This window comes from Natator depressus, chromosome 1, assembly GCF_965152275.1.
Source record: "Natator depressus isolate rNatDep1 chromosome 1, rNatDep2.hap1, whole genome shotgun sequence".
Taxonomy (NCBI): Eukaryota; Metazoa; Chordata; order Testudines; family Cheloniidae; genus Natator; species Natator depressus.
In genome coordinates, this window is record NC_134234.1 from 161,256,712 (window position 1) to 161,280,504 (window position 23,793).

The window sequence follows — 23,793 nt, forward strand, 5'->3', positions numbered from 1 at the left end:
TTTGTATTCTATTGGGACTTTAGAAAAATCACCTGGAAGAAACTGATAGGGAATTAACTCCTGGGAAGCCCCAGGTTTTGCTTGTGTGTCTGAACGTGTGTCTTAGCTTTCCCTTGCCTACACATTTCCTCGGTGTGCGGGATTTTTGGAGGGAGCTTTGCCTCTGATAACGCTTGTACCAGCCAAAGACTAAATGTGCAGCCTTCACAGTAAACCCCCGTGCGGAAGATTGTTTCGATTACTGGATTAACTCTTCTGCTTCGCAGGCCCAGGAAGCCAAAGAGTTAAAGCTCAGTTTATTCGCTGCCTCAAACTGATCAGCAAAATTAACTTTGGGGCCAGGCATAGAAACGACCCCCCCCCCCCGAGTGCTAAGCCTGTACCCGTTTATCCTGGTCTCCAGAGGGTGATCGCTGAAGAGTTACACTCCTGTCGCTGCTTTGTAAGAACTCTTGGGAGATTTTTCACTCAACAGGCTTGTTGTGATGCGTATCCCCGTAGATACCAGCACCAGCCGCCGCTTCACGCCGCCCTCCACCACTCTGAGCCCGGGGAAGATGAGCGAGGCGCTCCCGCTGGCTGGCCAGGAGAACAGCGGCGCCCTGGTGGGGAAGCTGAGAAGTGCAGACCGCAGCATGGTGGAGGTGCTAGCGGATCACCCCGGGGAGCTGGTCCGCACTGACAGCCCCAACTTCCTCTGCTCCGTGCTCCCAACGCACTGGAGGTGCAACAAGACGCTGCCAATTGCTTTCAAGGTATTTGGCCTTTCGACACTTCTCTGGGGGAGGTATTAAACCGGGGGGAGAGGGAGGATCAGTGGGAGCCGGGTAGGGTGACCATTAGCAAGTGTGAAAAATCAGGACCGGGATGGGGGGTAAGAGGCCTCTATATAAGAAAAAGCCCCAAATATAGGGACTGTCCCTATAAAATCGGGACATCTGGTCACGCTAGAGCCGGGGGTGAATTGGGACAACGTACAAACTCCTCTGCTGTGCACAGGGTAAGACCAGAAACGCAGCGTGTATGTCATGTAACTGCTTCCCGGGTGGGGGGCTGTTCATCTGGCCCCCTTCGAGCGCGGCTCGCGAAGTTTGGAGGTGTGTTTTAGGCGTAGTCCCACCTAAGGAGGCCGGAGTTGCTGTAGGGACCGGCTCTGTGTATCCTGATTCACTGTATTGCCCTTTATGCACCGGTGAGTATAGCGGGCCCTCCTGTTTAACAGTATTTAGCCTACTGATTTGCTAACATGAGACACTTGGTAGAGCTGAGAGAAGGGGAGCGTGGGGGCAGGACGCTGACTTTGGAGACTCTCTCTCTAACCGGTCTGTCTCTTCATCTCATTCATAAACATACCATTCAGGAGTGGTTCTATAAAAAGCAAAGAACAAGGAGCTGAGTGTGTCTGGCTACCTTGTGTAACAGGATGCAACACAATCAATCACAGGGTGGATACAAGTATCAATAGCCTAAAATGACCCTTTCTGGACTGTAGTGTGTTTTGTACGTAGAAATAACCCACGACAATGGGAACGGGACACTTTTAAAACATCGGAGTTTGGGGTACTTCTGGATTAATATGTTTGCAAGACCATAAAGTACTACAGGCCACAATGTTCAAAGTCTCGTGTCTAAAGTTTCGCACTGACACTGTGTTGAAGGCGCCTAAATAATGGAAGCTCAGAGGTGCTAAGCCCCCATTTGTGTAGAGTGGCAGGTCCTCATCCCTGTTAGAAGTCAGGTCTTTTTTATTTTGGTACCTAATTTAGGCAGCGGTTTGTTCTGGGCGGATAGTGAGTTAGAAAATAATCCGTTTGTTGTTAAGTATATCAGTGTTTTTCCAGATTCTTTTTTAACTGAGCCCACCTTTGGCAGATCCATCTATGAAAAGTGCTGGCTTTTCTTCTGCTGGAAGTCACTAAACCTCAAGGTTCGAAACACTAGCGTAAGGCCGCTTATTGAGGAATGCTCAGTTCGCACGAAAAGGATGCATGATCTTGCGGTTTCATAGACGATCAACTTTCCACCGAGGATGGTGGTTTAAAATTAACCGGAGAGAAGTTCAGAAGCTCTTTTTCTCTTCTGATTTTTTTCGTACTTGGAGTTGCTGTAGTACACTTACCCAGCCTGTCTTAAAACATCTTAAAACAAAAACAAAGAAACAAAAACTTGCAAGTGTAAAACTTTAGCAGGACCCCATCTAAGACAGATGCTTGTTCTATATGCTGAAATCGACCCCACTTAAGTTTTGTGTCTGCCTCCCTGGATAATCAGTACAATGTGTCTTTACAATCAAGAAGAGTAATGAATGTAGATTACATTTAGAATATAATTGCTGCAGCTTTTCTTGTCTACATGGTCCGATTTCCTCTTATTTGGATTCAGGTATTCAGTCCCCCTTGCCCGCTTTAAAAAAAAAAAGACTTTGGCCTATAAATAATTTCTTTATAATGCTGAACTCCCTGCCGTTGATTTATATGTTTCCAACCATGAAAAAAAAAAAGTTTTTAATTGTCTCCAAGGATGAGCCCCTGTTAGGGTGTAGCTCCCCTAAAGCCTTTAATGGCGTCAAATGGTTACATTTAAGATTGGGAGTAGGACAGTCTGAATCAGCCTGTTCCTTTCCACGGGACAGGCTTCTTTCCATCAAGTTCACCGCTGCCAAACCAGATCAGAGCAGTATCCATTTGATTATGTGGGGTAATCAGTTGAGCTCTTAAAGCCTTAATACGTATCAGAACAGGGCTTTAGGATAAGTACAAGTGTTTATTTTGCCTACTGAGGGTTTTGTTTAGGAAGAGAGGGGAGAGGCGGGAGAAAGGAAGGTCAAGTCGGAATGATCAATTCCGAAAACCAAATCCCCCTTCACACACTTCCATGAATTTTTCTACCATTCACAGTACACATAAACTGTACACAACTGCAGCAGAGTAGCTGGGACGCTGTAACACGACAACGTTATTGCTTTAAAATAGACTGAACCCCCAGCCCCCCAGGTCCTAGAGAAGCGAAGTTTGGAAATCTGGCCGATACTTTTGAATTCGCTTCTTCTATTTCGATGCGCTCTTGGGCGCAGGCTGCAGAGCAGCTGGGGGCTGCCCAGCGTGGCGCGGTTGAAACCTTTTCATCTTACCCTGTATTGGAAGGCGAAGGAACCAATAATGTGACTAATACCCAACGCCTGCCCCGCTCCTTCTAAACGGGCCCAGTGTTTCCAGCCAGCCACCTTCTCCCGCCTAGCGCCTCTGAAATGTTGCGATCTGGTCCCAGCTAGAGCGGAGAGCTCAGCTGCTGAAAGGGATCCGTTCCGCGCTCCCGTGTCTAGCGGCTGGTTGTTAATGGGATGTTTGAATGGAGAGAGCAGCTCTTCTGAGCCAGGTGAATGGCCAGGCTTGGAGGAGGGGAAGGGAGGGTGGATTGACGGGGTAACCAGCCCTCAGCTTCTTTTCTGCTGGGAACTCGCGCGTTATGTTTTAAATGGCTAGCCCCTTGCTGCTTTTGCAAGCAAAGTAGGGGAGTCAAACGCTCAAACCAGACAAGATTATTCCTTTCTAGCATTAAACCACACACCCTCCCAAGGAAAGGAACAGCGTTTCCTGGTGAACCTCTGAACTCCTACGGTTTGACAGGTTTCAGAATAGCAGCCGTGTTAGTCTGTAGCCGCAAAAAGAAAAGGAGGACTTGTGGCACCTTAGAGTCCACCTGCTTTCTGACTCGCTCTGCAGCTCCGCCCCCTGCTCACCACCACCCAAAGTCCCCGGCTAGTGGGAACTGCAGGGGAATGAGACCTGAAATATTTGACTGATTATAAAAACAAACACAATCCGATTGTAAAGATTACTGTGTGTTTTCCAAAGGTCCCTTTTGAAAGTATTCCGATCCATCTGAAAATAATCTGTATCGTGCGAGAACTGGGTAACACATAATACCTAGTTACACAGAGTTCGGTTCAAATCATCTATATACTGCCAAGATCCTATGCTCAAATATAGCAGTGGGATTTGTAGGGTACTTGGTAATATTCATTGGACCAATACAAACCAAGAGATTTCTACAGATTGATATGCCCTCTTTCCCCCTATGCTTACACTCCAGACAATAACATAAAATAGATTTTAAAAAAAAATCACTTATTGCATATAGTCTTTAGAATCACAATTCCATTTTAAACCAAAAACATCCAGGATTTTCTTTCAAAATAAAGGGAAGTTATAAGGAATTTAAATATTGTAAATTGCAATTATTGATGCAGATTAATAATAAATTGTAATATTGGTTAATTGTTCAACATACTGTTAGGAAATCATCTGAATCCTAATTTAAGAGACCAGTTTTGTTTGGCTGATGGACCAAGATTGGGAGGTTTAGGTGTGCTGTGGCATGGGTTTGCTGATATTCTGAAGATATATTTTTAAAACAAAATACTAGATATCTCCAGTCAGCAAGTTCCTACTTATCTGTTTAGTCTGTTTTATAATGTAAATGTTTGTATTTCATCAGTGCCTCTTGTTTATGATTTTTCATTCCAGTTTTTCTTTTTTCTTCTGTGTGTATGCACACATGTTTTATATATTATTTTTATAGTCGTTTCTTCAAATAGCTTATCATAGAAGTTGTCTTTGGTGAATTGTAAATATGGTGAATTTTAAACATATTCTTTTTCAATTTAAGAGCATTATCTCAGTAATTCATGAAGGTTTGTTCTCCACTTAATATACTCGTACATAATTCCTTAAATAATCACACAAATACTCATGTAAAATGGGGTTTTCCTATATGTTTTTCCTTATATCTGAAGTCTTTAATATATGTAGAATAATTATTTTATTGCAGGCTTTTTAAAAAAAACTTGGTAAGCACATCAGGTTCATGATTGAGGATTTTGAGAGCCAAATTGCCACACCACACAACAGTCTGGAGAGAGAAAACATTGCATGCCAAGAACAGGAGGATTTGAAATACATAATGCTGATTATACAGCATTTTTGTTGTGTACAGATGAGAACAAAAAGCAAACACATGGGCTGCTGAAGAGGGTTGGGGAAGAGGAAGTAGAAATATATGCACAAAGAGGGAATTTCGACACAATGAGCACAACTCTATATGTGGAATCAAGAATAAGGGTTATAGACTATTTAGAACACATCAGAGAACATTAAGGTGCAAAGTGTAGCCTATGTAAGTGAAAGGGAGATCAGAGACTTCTGAATGATTATGAGTAAGAAGTAAGTATAATAAAGGGAATAGGTAAAGGAGCTATGGACCTGTTCAGAAATATCAGAGTGATGTAAGAGTAACAAAGAAACTGAGTTGTGAAAAGCAATGAGACATTTTAACTACATGAACATGAACTGGAAAATGCTAAGAGGAAGGGAAAAAATCAAGCAGTACCTCTGGGGACGTGAAGCAGGACTACTTACTTCCTCTTAAAATCTGTAAAAGAGGAAACTAAAAAGAGCTAGATTTTATTATAATCATTATTTTATTTTATTATTTCACCCGTGTAAAACTTGTCTAAGTGAGGTCAGAACTGGGTCTTGCACAAGAGCTGAAGATGAAATTAAATGCTAAAATGGTTAATGAACATGAGCACCGTGACACAGTTGAGAGAAATCAGAAAAGTTGAGGCTAGAAATCTAAATGTCATATAGCACATTGTGTCAGAAATGTAACATCACGTATGTTCCTAAATATGAGGTGATTTTTATAGATATTGGCACTGCTGAAACACAATGGAAACATTAGTGACAGAGCTTAAGCCTTTGATTTAAATATTTCAGGTTTTATCAGTTCACATTACAATTTTAACAAAGTTTGGGGACAGTTCTAATTTCATTAACTTGCTTTCTAAAAGGAAAAAAGAAATGGTTTTGTGAACAGTGATCAAGTGTATATTTTGGGCCTGATTTCCCACAGTTATGCACTGGTGTATCAGCATTAAAATCAATGACATTACATGACACAAAACTGGATAGACACTCTGCGGAATCAATTCTGTTATGTCCAAGAGACAATAGGCCTGGTTTTGTTCTTGCACTAATTTTATACCAGTGTAATTCTATTGATTTTGATGGAGTTATTCCCTGACCTACACTGATGCAAATGAGATCAGAATCAGGTCCTGTTGTTTTTGATTTATTTATGTATTGGTAAATATAAATGTATGCATGTTATGTGTATTGTACATATTTAGGTGCAATTAGGTAGTTTAGACATATATAGATACAAATATTTGTATCTGGCTCTGTAAGCTACATTTGGAAATATATCCTATTTACTCCAAGTAGCCTTTTAATTTATATAATTTGTTGCTTTTCCCCTTTTCATCAGGTTATTTACTGATACATTTCACTTACGAAGACTGAGGATTCTTCTATTTAATCTTTCAGGTAGTGGCCTTAGGCGACGTTCCTGATGGGACACTGGTCACAGTAATGGCTGGAAATGATGAAAACTACTCTGCAGAGCTCAGAAATGCTACAGCTGCCATGAAAAACCAAGTAGCAAGGTTCAATGACCTCAGATTTGTGGGTAGAAGTGGAAGAGGTACGTATTTGCTCACAGCTATATTTTGACTGTTTACTACTTGAATCAAGTTTCAATTACTTAGGGACAATTTGAACACAAAATATGTCCAGCTTCAGCACGGGAGAATCCTGCAAGATCTGGCTTGTGCAGACTCTCGCAGTACAGAAACTGAGCACACATTTTTAGTGTTTTACACAAGCCAATCCTCATTATGATTTACACTTCCTAACAGTGTTCTTATTTAAAAGCATATCCAAAAGACAATCCTGATTGTGCCCTTAGTTACATCGGTGCAAGCTCATTAGCTTCACTGAAATCAAGATGATTTCATCGGTGTAACTAAGGGCTGAACAGAGCACCTACTTCCGATTAAATTAATTTGTGAACAGGGCCCAACTTCAGCTGATGTAAATCAACATGACTCTAACGTCCAAAACTATGGTTGATAACTCCACTCCTAAGGGACAATGAAACTTTCTACGGTAAGGATAAAGATTGTCTGTGCAGGAGTCAGTGTTCTGGGGGGAGGGAGGGGCCAGGTCCTTCCCCTCAGGTTATGGAATGAACTCCCTCAGGAGCTCAGGACCATTCCAGACCTCCCCATCTTCTGCTCCAAGTGCAACATGTGTGTCCTTGACCTTGCTTTCTCTAACTTTAACCATATAGCAACGTGTGTGTATATGTATGTGTGTGGGGGGGATCTATATAGGTTTTATTTTTTATATTTTACATATAAATTCCACCACAAAACACCCCACTGCACACACTTCTCCCCCTGGGGAGAGGAGGAGAGAACAAACACATGGCAGATGTTAGTCACATTGCTTAATGAAGGGCACTGAAATACTGCAGTGATGAGCATGGTATAAGAACTTGAAAAGACTAGAATGGAAGACTTCAGTGGCTGAGGATCTGGCCCTCTGTATCTCTTTGGTAACTTTTAATTTCAAGTAAGAATAAAAAGGCATCATTGCTATATGCAACAACTGAGATTTTAAAATGACATAGAATATAATTCCACCCCAAAAGATGCTAAAATCCAAAAATTATAATATTAGCACACACACAGTTCATTAATTAACACGTGAACGGATGATACTGGCCTGATTCAAAGGGCAAGACTCCCATTGACTTCTATGGGCTTTAGTTCAAGCCCGTAATCATAGAAAACACAAATTGTAAACAGCCATGTTTATATTACAAGATAATTTTTTTAACTCATCTTACACTGCTCTCCTTACTCATGTAATTAGTCCCATGGACTGTTCATGTGAATAGGGTCTGTTTGCCAGAGTAAGGATTGCTGGATCAGGCCCATAGCAGAAAAGCTGATGAAAATCTGAAAATACAGCCTTCCAGTTTTAGGGTAAGGTGCTAAAAAGTACTTCATATTCAGTATTCTTTCATAAAGTGCTTACAAATATATTGTTCTTCTCTTAAGTTCTTATCTTCAAGTGAAGTCAAAACATAAGGTTTGGCTGACTAAATACAATATTGTCAGTTTAGGTTAGTTCAATGTTGTAAAATTTATAAACCAAAATTGACGTTATCTGGTGCATTCAAGTAGGTTGGTTTTACTAGTTGTTTTGCGATCTGTTGTCTCTTTGGAACCAGACAGATCCCTTTATGGCTTATTGTTCTTCCTCACCCCCATTTTTATTCTTCTGTGTACTCTCGAGTGTCCTAGTCTGCTCTTGATGTGTGTGTGCATAACTCCTATAAACATGAATGGTGTTATAAGCATACTTCAGGAGGATTGCATAGCTGGCCCATTCCTGTTCCTTGCAAAGCTGCATATTGCAATGGGAGTGAGATCAGCCTTTTGACTGTGTAAGTTACGCTGATTATAGACAGCAGAATTTATTTGCTTTTGAAATTAAACTCGTATTTTGTACAATTTTTTTTCTAATATAAAATCCGTGTGCAATTTGAGACCGCCATACCCCCTGGAACAGATTTAAAGATGAGTCATAAATTCAGAAAGCAAATACGTTGTATGTGTAAAATATCCAACCAGGCCTGAAATGTCTTGTAGCTTCATTAGCCTGCCGTCATTCAAACCTGGTTGTTTGGGTTAGCTTCAGAAACCAATTGGTGGGGGGGTGAACTGCAGTTGAAAATGTAGCATAGTAATGCTAAGGAAGGATAATAATAGGGTAATGCAGGGATAATTATATCCATTTACTGAAAACATAAGAGATGCTGTAATGTATAAAAGTATCAGTCATTAAACATGTTCATTTGTTATATTAAAGGTTCCACCTTTTCAGTAAATGGTATTTGCATTATGATTCAGAGATGAGTGTTTAGAAAACATTTTGAAGATTCAAATGAATAGCTGGCAAAGTGGTTGAGAAGCTAATAAAAATAGACTTGCAGTTTGGTTCCTGGCCATGCTAATGAAGCTAGAAATCACAACTGTGGTCTGTGTGATTTTTCAAGGTCAAAATTTGATAGCTGAGGGAGAACACTAATTGTCCAAAAGCTTGTAGGGAAGATTTTTGTAACCATTTACTTTGCTAATACCTTTTGCTTGCTAATAACAATGATCGTTTATATACAATTAGAAGTTTTATTTAAAAAAATCCTGTGCTTGCTGTGATACCTTAAATAAAAAAAGTTATATGGGGACCTTGAATGCTACTAGTCAGTCTTGGAGGTTTAATCTCATAAACTCCATTAGCTATTCATATTTTGAGTGAATGACTAATATATGTTTTTGTTTACTCGTATAACACTGAACTGTTTTCCAAAGGTGTGGCTTGTTTGCATTTGGGTGCATGATTTCTGATGTTATGTTCTGTTGTTTTTGCATAAAGCCTAAATTATAAGGTAGCTGCTGCATCAAAGGGCATTGCTTCTTTTGATTCTTCAGTATAGGAAAATCAAGTGAAACTCTGTTTGCTGTGTAATATTTGAGCTGGGGTAAATTCAGCTCCCAACAGTGATAACTGATGTCAATTATACATGAACAGTCATTGGAAGTTTGAGTCAGGTATGGTCATTGTGGATACCATTTGTGTGGTTTGAATTACTTGAAATCAGTACTCTGATGTAACAAAGAAGGGCTTTACACTGTGACAATTCAAGTTCATGCCTCACTTTCTCTTATGATGTGTCAGTTATCGGCGGTGTAAACATCACCATTAAACACCTCACAGAAATGTTGACAATCCACTTCTCATTTTCAGAGGATAGAAAATAATCATTCTCACTAATTTTAACACTTACCCTTAATTCTGACGCTCAGCGGTGCTGTAAAAGGAACGTGAGCCATTAACTATATATATAGGTAACTATAGCTATTGTTTCATGTGTCCTTGTTTAAAACCACAGGTCAGATTCTCAGCTATGTAAATTGACAATGCTCCATGGACTTTAATGGAATTACACTAGTTTATACCACTTGAGGATCTGGGCCTGTGTGCACACTGATGCACAAGTGTGTGCCAAAGAGTGGCTGAAAGTTAATCAAATAACTGAGTTACATTTTGATGTTCATTTTACATTTAATAGTGAAGCAACAGGCCTGTATTGCTATTGCTGGGCATGCAGTGTGATGTTCATTATTTAAAAAAAAACACTTGATTTTCTCGATACCAACACAGGAAGGTGAGAGTATCACAGATCTTCAGAAACACCAGGATGTTGTATTTAGGAGACTTGGCTTGCCCTCCAGTACAAAGCAGTTTGCATTGGAATTGGCTGATGTCCAGGATTACTATTCCTCACCCTCAGTTCAGAATGCCACTGGGAAAACCTGCCTGTCTGGCTTGTAGGTCTTAGTAAGTAATTTCTAAAAGAAAAATGTAGTTTAAGGCTTAAGAAACTCTAAGTGCTTCTGCCTGACAAGCTGGTAAACATCTTTCTTTATTTTTTTCTTCCAAATTTTCCCTTCACTCATCCATTTTTCAAATGTAATTATTCTGTACCAATGCAAAATAGGTAGCTTTCTTAATATAGCTTACTATGATGAAATAAAGCTAACATGAAAAGCCAAATACCACACAGGAAGTTCATTGGCTAAAATGAAATAGAAATAGTTAATTTAGAGAGGGAAAGGTTCAGGGTCTAGTGGCCACTACATTGTTTCCACATGGAATCATTTATCCAAATACTGTCTGCTTTGTAGATGGCAATATTTTTTTTCATGTTTTCTGGAGAAAACTACTTTGAATGGATTAATATATTAGTAATTGATGTGAATGTATCTTGGTTTACCTGCAGAAGCTGTCAATCTTACTTCTAAACATTTTGCTGGCATTTAATGGTTATTATAACTAGTTTTATTGCAAGATCTTTTTAAATTGTATTTTTTTAAAGAAATAAAAATGAAATTTAAAAATTCAGCAACTGGCAGGGTCAGAACCACATGAATAATTTGGCAGATAAGAATATGCCATTTTTCATTTCTATGAAACATAAGAAAATGTAAATCTGTGGCACTGGTTTTCACTTCACTAGCCTATATGAGAACACTCAGAGGATATTACAAGACATAATCAGAAATATTCGTTCCAGGTCTCTTTCTTCAAGACATAAATTTGAGGAAGAAAGCTCAGTTTAAACTGGATGTAGGTGACAGAAATATGCTAACAAGTTACTGGGCCAGATTCTGAGTTCATTTGGTTTTTACTGGCCTTCTAATGGCAGAATTTGACTCATTCTGTGTAGCTTCATTTTCTGACATATTATTGAAAGACATTTTTGTTAACCTTTGCTTTTACTAAAAGTTAAACTCATTTAAAATTATAACAGTATTCAGAGTGCAGACTGGTACTCCATTCAACAGAGTATAAAAAGGAGTACAGCTTGTCTTAAGCGATTACCTGGGGCCTGATCCAAACTCGTTGACATTGATGGAAGGACTCCCATTGACTTCAGTCGGTTTTGTATCAGACCCTTGGATAACAATTAATTGGGGTTTTAAAATAAAATACTGTGGGGAGGGGAGTCTCTTGAAACAGGAGGTTGCCTAAAAAGGATGGCCTCTTATATAGATTTCACTGTATTAGAATTGATCAGACGGAAAGAGAAGAAAAGTAACAACAGTGTATTTGAAAAAGAAAAGTTGCAATGGATGTAGTCTAAAAATAACACTGTTGTATAACATACGATATTGTGATAAACAGCAAGATAGACGGATAGAGGTGATGGTCCAGAGGTTTGAGAATAGGATACAAAGCCAGCACTGTCTGTTGCCTGTGTTGTTCATATTCTGTGTATTGATAAAGGACTTCTGTTTCTGGGTTGTCAAGTTAATATCATCCTCAATCACTAACTTTCCTAAGTTTCTTAAACCACTGAATGCATCCGATGAAGTGAGCTGTAGCTCACGAAAGCTTATGCTCAAATAAATTGGTTAGTCTCTAAGGTGCCACAAGTACTCCTTTTCTTTTTGCGAATACAGACTAACACGGCTGCTACTCTGAAACCTTTCCTAAGGGTGAAATTCATCCCTGCAGGGAGGACCAGCACACCACTGATGCTACACAATGGGATTCTGCGGGGGGAAGGTTGTGATTGGAGGAAGCTGTGTTTCCCTGTGTGCTGTGGAAGGTGGTGCTGGAGGGTAGCTTGGGGACGAGCCTTGGATATTTTGAGTATGCCAATCCAGTGTCCCTAAGATTTGTTGCAATTGGTGAAGGGGCAGTGGTCACTACTCTAGCCCATAGGTTGTGGTCTGAGTTAGAGGGGATACATTTTGCCTCCTACTATTTGCATATTTCACCTGCATAAAAATTGATGATTCACGCTTTGTATGAGTAAAGTGAATATCACCCTGAGAGAGAGAGAGAGAGAGGTGTTTTTTCACAAGGCGGTGTGCAGCTGTTTGTTAATATTATTGTAAAATGTTTGTTTTTCAATTGGCAAAAACATTTTTTCTGGTTTTCTTTTTCTGTTTGTTTATTTGTAGAGAGCTACTCAAAAGTCATTGATCTTTTAGGACTGGGAAAGTAAAAGTTGTTAGTAAAGAAATTATTAGAAAGCAGGAGTCTGCAGGATAGGGACTATCTTTAAGTTTGTACAGCATCTAGCATGTTCTTAGTGCTTAACAAATAAGTATTATGAATGGTACTATGTCAGGTGAGTAAGACATGTAAGCACAGAGATGAAATACAATATAAACAAGTTTCAGCTCATCATTTCAGGTAGGATAGGAAATATTCCTTTAGATTTATTTGTAAAATTAAGTGTCATGGCAAAATCTGACATGAAAACTCTCTGCATTTATATAATGTATCATAGATCTTGCAGATCAAATAGTGGTGATCCATCAGTGTGGGGAAAAATATGCGAATTATATTCATTAATAACACAGTCCTTTAGACAAAGTCACTTTCTTGGTGCAAGCTTTCACTGGAAACTTGGTGGGGAGAGTGGAGAAGAATTCTTTATAAAACTGTACAACCAAAACAGACTTGTGTTTACAGTTATATATTCAATGCAGACATTTTTGTATGAATTGCTGATTGTTAAGGAAGTATATGATACAGTTCAGTGAGGATATTTGAATTGAAAACATCATGTGGTCTGGAGGGTTCAGCATGACTCCTGCTATCTTTGCCAGCTCACAGACATTCGTTGGGTTACTTAAATTTGGTCTGGCAGAAGAAGTTTCAATCAGAAAGTGTCAATAGGAGAAAAATAAAGGTAGGGTGATTTTTAGAGCTCCCTGTCTCCGGGAGCATTATGGTTGTAAACAGTGCTCATGCCAAGTGCTGAACTACCGGCCTAGTTCCAATAACAATAAATCTACTTTTTGGTTGCACGGAGCCATGCTTGAACATTTTGTTTTAAACTTGGGATAATGATGATAATGAGATAGCGTGTTGCTCTCTGAGAGTTTTCTTGTTCTGTATGATTGTAAAAGAAGTTCATCTTAGGAGGATGGTGCTTATGGAAAACAAAGTATCTCACTGAAAGAAGAGGTTACATTGTTTCAAGAAAACTGTTTGCCTTTCAGCATTTTTTGTTTTGTTTTTGTTTTGGTTTGCTTTTCTTTCTTGTGTGCCCTCTTTTAGACTTCTTCTCAAGCAAAACTGTCTGGAAAAAAAGTCACACCAAGAACAGCTGCTGATTTGTAGTCAAAATAAAATCATTAAGAGAAAAATAATTAGTGCTCAGGCTTCAGGGCACTTTAATGAACTTCAGATGACTACTTTAAAGTGTGCAGCTCTCATCAACTCTCTTGTACTTAGCAAAAGGACTGAGGGTGTTCTAAATCAGTGGTGCACAACTGTTGCCATCCGGAGGGCCATGATAAGAATATAATGTGCATATAAACTTACATAAGCCTCCAGCAATTTTGGGTCAGTTTGTATTGCATCCTCATATAGCATTTAGAGTAAATGGCATGGGGGGCATTTTGTTTAACCTTAAATCTTTTGCTTCTCTTTTCTCCCATTTTTAATCCCTTTTCTCTCTTTTTGACTATGACTTTTCTTCTTACACCATTTATCTTTCCCTTTTGTTCTCTGTCTCTTTAACTAAAATCTCTCCTCTTTTTCTGTATTCTCCATCTCACTTTTTCTCTTATTCCTGCTCCTTTATTACTGCTCCCCTCCATTTCTTGTTCTGGAGCCACTGAGTGAAATTCTGACCCCATTCAAATCAATGAGGGTTCTGTCATTGACTCCAGTGGGCCTGGGTTTTACCCATTGCCTTCAGGGTGCCTCTTCCCAGGCCAATTGTAGCCCAAAGCTCAGCTCTGCTTTCTTACGCTGCCAGCTTCAGGCACTTTGTGCCTGATTCTCCTTTACATTAAAGCTGCTTTACCCTGCCAAGGTGGTATAAATTATTGTTATTTAATGTTTATATTGTGGTAACACATAAAGGATGCAAGCAGGTTGGGCCCCATTGTTCTAGGCAAAGTACCAAAATGGCTTTTATGTCAATGAAAATAAGGCCCTCTAGTTTTTAGGCTCACCCAGTCAACTAGCAGTAGTACTTCTGCTCCCTCCTTGTGGACAAGGGGTTGCTTCTAATGCTATGCAAGGAAGGGAGAGGCATTGGGTGGCGGGAGTGGGTGTAGAAGGAGGAGCTCCTGGAGGCTGGCAAGGGGGACGTGGGGAGGAGCAGCTACTGGAAGGAAGGAATGAAGCTACTAGAGCTCTGCAGGGCAGTGCATGCAGTGAGTTTCCTGTCCAGTTTCCTGAAGTTCAGTGAGAAGCTATAGGAAACACATTGGTAGGCCATATATAATTCACAGGCTGAAGGTTACGCATCACGGCTCTAAAAGCTAACATAGTAATGTCCATGTTTTGAAGGCTTAGCTACATTAGAAAGTCCCTCTGAGGAACTTTCTATTAGTGGGAGGTGTCAGGTGTTCATACAAAAATCTATCCATATCTGTGGTTCTTGGACATCCATTAATACAAGTTACCCCAAGGTGTGTATCAGTGGGTGTTACATCAGTGTAATGCCAGTGTAGATGCGTCCTACTCCCAAGACAAATAAATTATTGCAAACACTCCTCCTGTTGATGTTCCACCCTTGCACCACTCATTGCAGAACTGATCTCTCTGGTCATCTTTCTACTCTCCACTGCTCTGGGGTCATCTCGGCTGGAGGTCACTCACTTGTTCAACTAGTGCTGACAAACACACAGGTGCCATTTGCTAGCCATGTTCAGAGTGAGCACACTCCACCCTTTTGAAGCCTGTGTACTGACACCATCTTTGTTCATGCGTCTGCCTGGAGCCATGCGGTGGTCATTGGCTTCATTGTTCTGCAGTGTGAGGAGTGTGCTCAGTCCCAGCCGGGAACTAATCGCCAAAATGCTAAGATCTTCCAGTGTCTGTCTGAACAGGTTGGTTGAACTGGGATTTGTCCAAAGTGAAAACCAGTGCAGACAAAAGGGCAAGGAGCCAAGACAAAATCAGTAAGGATTACAGCAGGTGAATCAATAGCTGGTACTCTTTAAGCTATTACATAATAAGCACCCAGACTGGGAATAGGCCTTACTGATATTTGTAAAGTACTGGAGGGCTCTTTTGCAGTGAAAGGGTCTGTGTAAATGTCAAATATTATGATGGATGAGTCTAAAAAAGCAGCACTCCTGCGTACATAGGTGGCCATAACTCAAAAGGACCAAGCCAGTATTTTGAGCAGAAAATTCGCTACCGAATGGCAGAAATGAAGTGCTATATGTCAGGCTGATCTTTGTGGGGGAAAAAAATCATTCTTCTATAATTCAACCCTCCGAACCCCTTTTACAAACATTAGTAACATGCAAATATTTATGAAGTCCACGTATGCCTTTCAGCACTCAATAATATTTTTGCAATAAACATCACATTTTCGCAATCAAGCTGTATAATCCCTTTGTACTGCCAGTGTGCCACACAGGTTGGGCACCCAACAGCGTCTCATTCTTCCTGTACTGTAATTATTGTCTCCACCCATGTTCCTAAGAATTTTATAGTGGTGCTGCAGCAGTTCTACTTATAGTTCAAGGCTGCATGGCTTCTCCATTAAGAGCTCTTTTTTCAGTCTTTTAATCAAATGCTTTAATTCATGCTGAAAACTTGATCTGCAGGCCTCCAGCCTAACAAAGCATTCCCACACAACATTCCCTATAAAGTGGAGCTGTTGTTTCTTAGGGCAGGATGAAATATATTCCCTTTTTCCCCCCCTAGTTTCCAACATCATTCTTATTTCCAATGTACACTACCCTACACCACACCGCTGTGATGCTTAAAAGGGGAAACACATAAAATTAAAGATGTTAATGTACAAATATATGTAGCTGGCCAAATTCCTGACCGATGAACTTGACCAGTGCCATGATGTCATCTCCAGATATTTTGCTTTTTAGTGGGGGACAGTACTGCTGATGTTGATGTAATCCCACGTAGGTAATCAGATTGAATGTAAGACAATTATTCTGCTATCACCATGCTCTCAGAGACCTCCCTTCTGCCAGATCTGGTCCCAGATCTGTAGACCTCATGCATAATCTCCTCCCTTTTGCTCAGTTACTTCCTGTTACACTTCTTTCCTCCCACTGCCTCTTGCCTGATACGTGGCTGTGGACTTTATCCAGCTAGCATAACTGAGGATGCTAGTATGCAGACAAATCAGGAGGGAAGACATGTATCAAGAAGTTACTGAGCAAGAGGGAGGAGATTAGGCATGAGATCTATGGGTCTGGGACCAGGATGGCAGGAGGGAGGTCTCTGAGAACATGGTGATAGTAGAACCATCCACAGTCTACTAACAACCACCATTTGGTATCTAGACAAGTGCGGAAATCGTGCATTAGCCACATCTCTGATTTAGTCAATTCACTTGCCCTGTTCCAAAATTCATAAAATATAAACAAGGTTTACATTTTAAAAAAATCAATTAAAGTAACTGTATGGAATTCACATTTATTTAAAACATCAATATTTAAAAACTGATAAATGAATAATCTCAATTCTTAAAGGGGAAAAGGGTTATCAAGTCTCTGCCAGGCAAACCATGGAACAGCAGCACCATCTGCACGGTGACACACATTCTCAGAGTGGCAGGGAAAACTTGAGATCAGGGACTCCCCGAGCGGTGAAGGAGAAGGGTGGCATCATGCTAGTGCCTGAGACTGGGAAGTGAAACTGACCATCAATGCAGAAATGAAACTGACTCTACATAAAACACTGTCAAATGAAAAAGTAAACAACTGAAAAATAGAGAGAAAATCTGTCACTGTTCACAATCGGAGGGCCCAGTCATGCAGCTCTTACTCACACGAGTAATCCTTATTCATGTAAGCAAGGATTGCTCTTCCAAGAATCGCAGGATCAAACCCTAAGGCAATAGCTGTTACAGTAATACATAAAAAAGTGTTCAGACAGAATTGTGCTATTTGCGTTCACCATGTCCCATTTGTGGTGTGTATACTAGCATCCTCAGTCATGCTGGTTGGAATGTGTACTGCTCGGGGATTCTTTCTGAAGCAAAGAGGAGGCGTTCACACACGAGGCCAGATGTCAACTCTGCTACTGCAGGGCAAAGGGGCAAAAAAAAAAAAGGTTTTTTTAAGCCATTTGAATTAGCTACCTGGGGATTCGCCAGTGTAAGAGGGCTCCTCAGGGAGTGTATAGCTGTGGTAGCACAGGCGGCATAGCTGGTGCAGAGCGCTGTGGCCAGAACACTGTTGTACACCAGCAATACCCTGTCTGCCAGAATAGCCCCATGGGGCGTGGAGAACCAGACACATTTTTAGACCTGTGTGTCGGCTCTAAGTTGCTCGCACATATTCTGAAAAATGTTGAGAAACTCCGTCTAATTCAACATGCAGGAAAATTAATTATAAATCCCGAAAGCATTTGATTTGCTCGTTGTAGAAATGGTGGGTGTACGGGCAGGGAAATGTGAGAGTACAGCTTGCATCTATTGTTGGTCAGTATGGGTGTGTCCACACAGAAGCGGGAAGGTATAAATTCCAGCTTGAGGAGACAACGCCACACTAGCTCTGAGCTAGCACACTAAAAGAAGGGGTGTAGCTGAAGTGGTGCGATGAGCTAGCTCCCCCTCCCACCAAGTACAATCCCATGTGAGACCTTGGGTGCATACTCAGGGCAGCTAGCCCCTATCGCTACTTGAGCCGCACTATATTTTTAGCCCCCTAACTTGATCAGAACTAGCGTGGGTCTGACTCCATGAACTGGAATCTACACCTTCCAGCTCCAAAGTAGACATACCTTATGGAGTGCTGCAGGAAATAGAAATGAAAGCAAAACGTGGAAGCCACTAGCTGAGTTGCACCCAAATTACTGGTGTCTGGGTTGCTGAGCCATTAGTATTCAGGTGATTCAGAATCTTATCACACAGTGGATTAAATTCTGTGGTTCTTATTTGGGGCAGAGTATGAAGGGCAGGATTTGGCCCTATGGATGACCTCCTGACCCTACTGAAGTCAATAGCAAAACATCTGTTGATTTAATTGGGGGCAGGATTTCACCCTGTACAGGTAAATGTCGAAGTAAGAACTTTGTGCAATGAGACACTTGGAATTACCCTGTAGAAATGTTTCAGAACAGAGCCATAAGGTTAAGGTGATGGGATCACTTGGCTGGAAGGGTGCAACAGCTGCCTCTCCAAAATCCCAGATCTCACACACAGAGGCCTCGATTTTCATGTGAAAAAAACCTGGTCTGTTGTAGGTGCAACTACCTGTTTGTGCACGCAGTTATTTCGTTTCTAGGTGCAAATAAGCATTTGTACACAGTTTTGCAGGCATACCCATTGTGCTCTCACTGTTAAATCTGGCCTCTAGTGCAGTGGTCACCATTAAAAATTCTGTATTTGACAACAGGTACCACATAGTAGTATATGAAGTTACTGCAGTTTCTCTTGCGCTTGAAATAGTAGCTGTCTATGGTATCTATGTGATAATGGTTAACAAAAGTTAATTCTTTAATATCTTCTACTTTAACTATAATTGTTCTCCTATGAGATGCCCACTGAATGAAATGCCACTGGCAAAGTTGTGTCCTTCATTGTCTGAAACTGCCACTGAAGACAACAGGAACAAGACAGACATCTGAGGACAGAATTTTACCTTGTTTAGTTTTTCCTAGACTGTCACACAATTAGGTGAAGCGTTTAAAAAATATAAACAATGCACTAAGCAACAGCTAACTAAGGGTATGTCTACGCTACAAAATTAGGTCAATTTTATAGCAGTCGATTTTTAGAAACTAATTTTATACAGTCAATTGCATATGTCCACACTAAGCGCATTAAGTCAGCAGAGTGCGTCCTCACTACCTTGGCTAGCATCAACTTACAGAGCAGTGCACTGTGGGTAGCTATCCCACAGTTCCCGCAGTTTCTGCTGCCCATTGGAATTCTGGGTTAAGCTCCCAATGCCTGATGGGGCAAAAACATTGTCACAGGTGGTTTTGGGTACATGTCGTCAGGCCCCTCTCCTTCCCTCCCTACGTGAAAGCAATGGCAGATAATCATTTTGCACCTTTTTTCCTGGGTTACCCGTGCAGACGCCATACCACGGCAAGCATGGAGCCCGCTCAGCTCACCATCACCATACATATCCTGGGTGCTGCTGGCAGACGCGGTACTGCATTGCTACACGGCAGCAGTTCCTTGCCTTCATGGCAGATGGTGCAGTAGGACTGATAGCTGTCGTACGTCTCCTGGGTGCTCCTGGCAGACCTCGGTGAGGTCAATCAGGGGCTCCTGGACAGACATAGCTATCCTCCTCTTAGAGCACTGAATGGGAGCCAGAGACTCCAGGTCATTCTCTTCTTTAAGTTTCGTCTCATGGAGATTCAGTCCTGCCTGGAATATCATGTGAGCTGGAGGCTGCTCTCCCAGCCACCAGCAACGTGCGGTCGCACCTACCCCAGCTTACCCCTTGCTCCCATGGCTATGAAGCCTGGACAGTAGTAAGGAGCAGTTCAACTATAGGCTGAGCAAGTGCAGAATGGTGGTAGAATGTGCCTTTGGATGTTTAAAAGCTCGCTGGTGCTGTTTGCTGACTGGGTCAGACCTCAGCGCAACCAACATTCCCATTATTATTGCTGCTTGCTGTGTGCTCCACAGTCTCTGTGAGAGTAAGGGGGGAGACATTTATGGTGGGGTGGGAGGTTGAGGCAAATCGCCTGGCCTCTGATTTTGAGCAGCCAGACACCAGGGCAATTAGAAGAGCACAGCAGGGCACGCTGCGCATCAGAGAGGCTTTGAAAACCAGTTTCATGACTGGCCAGGCTTCAGTGTGACAGTTGTGGGTGTTTCTCCTTGATGCAAACCCGCCCCCTTTGTTGATTTTAATTCTCTGTAAGCCAGCCACCCTCCCCCACTTCGAAATAAAATAACTATTGTTTTGAAACCATGCATTCTTTCTTTATTAATTAAAAAAAAAAAGAGATAACGGACAAGGTAGCCCAGGTGGGGTGGGGAGGAGGGAAGGACAAGGCCACATTGCTTATTGTAACCACACTAAAAATCAAACTGTTTGAATGACAGCCTTCTGTTGCTTGGGCCATCCTCTGAAGTGGAGTGGCTGGGTGCCTGGAGCCTCCCCCCCCCACCGCATTCTTGGGCATCTGGGTGAGGAGGAAGGTAGGCGGTTATACAGTGGATCCAGTGGGGTCTGTGCTCTTGTTGGCTTTCCTTTCATGTCCGTTTGCTCCCTTAACAGATGCTTCATCATGTCTGTTTGCTCCCCCATTAGCCTCAGCATTGTGTCCTGCCTCCGCTCTTTGTGCTCACTTAATTCTTTCCTGGCCTCTGCTACTGAATGCCTCCATGCATTAAGCTGTACCCTATCAGTGCGAGAGGACTGCATGAGCTCGGAAAACATGTCATCGTGAGTGCGTTTTTTCCACCTTCTAATCTGCGATAACCTCAGGGACGGAGATGATAGGGGGAGTATAGAAACGTTCTACGCTCTATGATTCTGGGGGGACTGCATGGTCACCTCTGCTGCGGAGTGGTGCTAAGTTTGCCACGCTAACCAAACAGGAAATGAAATTCAAAACTTCCTGGGGCTTTTCCTGTGTACCTGTCTAGTGCATCAGAGTTCAAAGTGCTGTCCAGAGCGGTCACAATGGAGCAATCTGGGATAGCTCCCAGAGGCCAATACCATCGATTTGCGTCCGCACTACCCCAAATTTGACCCAGCAAGGTTGATTTTAGCGCTACTCCCCTCATCGGGGAGGAGTACAGAAGTCGATTTGAAGAGCCCTTTAGGTCAACAGAACGGGGTTGGTTGTGTGGACGCAGTCATTTTTAAATCAACCTACCCCGGCTAAATTCGACCTAACCCCGTAGTGTAGACCAGGCCTAAGGGTCAGTTCTACTACTCTTACTCATATCAATTTCAATGGGATTATTCAAGTAGTAAGCTATTACTCAATCAAGAGTGGCAAAATGTTTCCCTAATGTATAGTTGTTAATGTTGTGTGTGTGTGTGTGCATGTTTGTATGTGTGTATATATTGCGTGTACATACACCCACATGCATTATAAAAAAAATAGTAGACATCTTTACATTGGCACTTTGATAGATACCTAGGGAAGTGTCATGAGAAGTTTGAAAGATATATAACAATAATAATTTAGCACGGTTTAATAAAATCAGCCGAACACACAAGTATGAAAAAGTGGTAGCAGAAAATATTGTACCATAATTTCTCTTACTACAACCTGGAAACCTCTCTCAGACATCATGGAATTAGCCAAAATATCATTTGTGTTGTATTGTGTATTTTTGTATTACACTTCATATTTTTTCATCCATATCGCTTGGTCTTGTCAGCACAAACATTCTTGGCTCCTTTCCCATTTTGGCTTCTTTTCCAATTTGTTAAAATAATGCATTGTAATTACTTAAGAAAACCAATAATATTCTATGACAAAAGAAATCCTAAGGCAGCATATAGCTATTGTGGCCGTATCATCAGCGTCTCTTGCTTTTTTTCCCTTCCGCACCTTATTGGCCCAATCTTAAAGCTTTTACTACATTTTTGTTCAATCCTCATTCAGACACCCCCTCCACCCCACATTGATTGAGCCGGGAGTTTTGCCTGAGAAAAACTGAATAAAAATGGAATGGGGAACTCATCATATGGTCTGTAATCTCTAAAGTTCTTCTCTCATCTCCCCCCACTTATTTCTCTTCCACAACCACAACACACATGAGAAGACAGAAAACCATCCTTTAAAAACGTCTGGTGAGCCCTGCTGGCCACATGTCTTCTGTGCTACTTTCTGTTTGCCATTCTCTGTAGCTTGTCTGGGTGTGCTGCTTTGCGTCCACACACATTCTAAAAAATGCCTCCCATCCATAGAGCCACCTCGTTCTTGTAATTGCGTCTCTCAGGGATGACTAATGCAATACACAAAACCTCTTTGCATGTTACTAGGTTGTTGTCTGGGATTCGCTATTTTTCCACCTTGACTTCATTCCCTCTCAAAAGCTGCAAAGGCCCCAGATTACAGCAACCCTTTCTCCAGCTGAAGAGGCTGGAATGCAGCTCCCTGAAGAGCCCTTCAACACTATGGCAAGCATCATCCAGAGGGGGCACTTCAAGTGTCTCACTTTTCCCTGGGTCTCACTGCACTCTTACTGCATTTCCAGTCCCTGCCAGACTGGAAATGACAGCTGAGGACACAAGTATGGATGCGTGTCTGGCAGAGCAGTGCACTATCGTTGGACCATCAAGCTATGATTTTTAGAAGATTTTTTTAAAAATCTATCTTTTCCTTTGACGCTTTAATCACCAGTTGCTCTAGAGAGCATTCCTGTGTGGTTTCTAATACAGCCGTCAATGTAGTATCTAGGCACCATATACAAAATTAAGTTTTACTTATTGCCTGTCCAGAAATACAGCTAGTTCTCTTCCCCGTGTTAAATGGTTTTTTCAAGTGAATCATGGTGGGGATCTTGCAGGAGAAACATTGCTAGGTTGTTGTGCTACCCTAATATTGGGGACAGATCTGATTGACTGAAACAGTGCATCTTGTACTGTACCTTTAAAGATGCAAGACTTGGGCTTATTTTGTTGTTGCTGGGAGTATATTCCAAAGCCAAGGGCCCTCTGTTGAAAAAGCCCCAGGCTCCTGAAAGTTTTATCCTTGGGACCGAGAGCTGCCATGGATAATTACAGAGGGACTGGCGGTCTCTAAATCTTGCTCATTAGCAGTGTTAAAGATAAGGACCTCATACGAGATCATTCGCTATTCTCACCCAGTACGCCCACATATGGACAGTAATTTCCCATTTTAATTGCCACATACTGTGTGTACATGATCCATATTTCATTTGTGCCTAGTCTTTCCATTTGTGCTTTGTGGATTGTTTAACCAGGGGTCTCATCTCTTCCCATTAGCTAACAAAGGGCTGTGTACTGGGGAAAGCTGACTGTCGTTTATCAAGAAACTAATCTGATATTATTTTTGAACCAAAATTTAATAACCAGTTTTGACAGATCATGTGTTTTATTTGCATACATCTCTGTGTGTAATAGGCACATGTGTATCTGGATAAAATGAGATCACATACTTAGGCTGCATGCTAATACACAGATGCAAGGGGAAAGTCTGGGTGTGCATTCATCCTGTGATCTTTATGCACCTGTATTAACTGTATGCCTGATTAATTCAGCTAAAATTAGGTTGGATGCATTTCTAGCTAATTTTACCTGAATCAACCAGACATATAGTTAATACATGTGTGATGAGTAAAACTAAATGCAAATTAAACAAAATGGCCAGAGGACTACAGTGGAATTATCAGAGAGTAACAGTAAGTGACACA

The 23,793-nt window shown here is 41.3% G+C and overlaps 1 protein-coding gene across 2 annotated transcripts in view; it reads left to right on the forward strand.

The window, feature by feature from the left end:
* The first annotated feature begins 485 nt into the window (after window positions 1-485).
* Window positions 486-23,793, forward strand: part of RUNX1 (RUNX family transcription factor 1) — an 89,195-nt gene continuing 65,887 nt past the window's right edge. For both annotated transcript variants that reach the window (XM_074946555.1, XM_074946562.1), the window contains exons 1-2: window positions 486-755; window positions 6,387-6,543. In XM_074946555.1, the coding sequence (XP_074802656.1) occupies window positions 486-755; window positions 6,387-6,543 (427 nt within the window). The remainder of the gene's footprint in view (window positions 756-6,386; window positions 6,544-23,793) is intronic.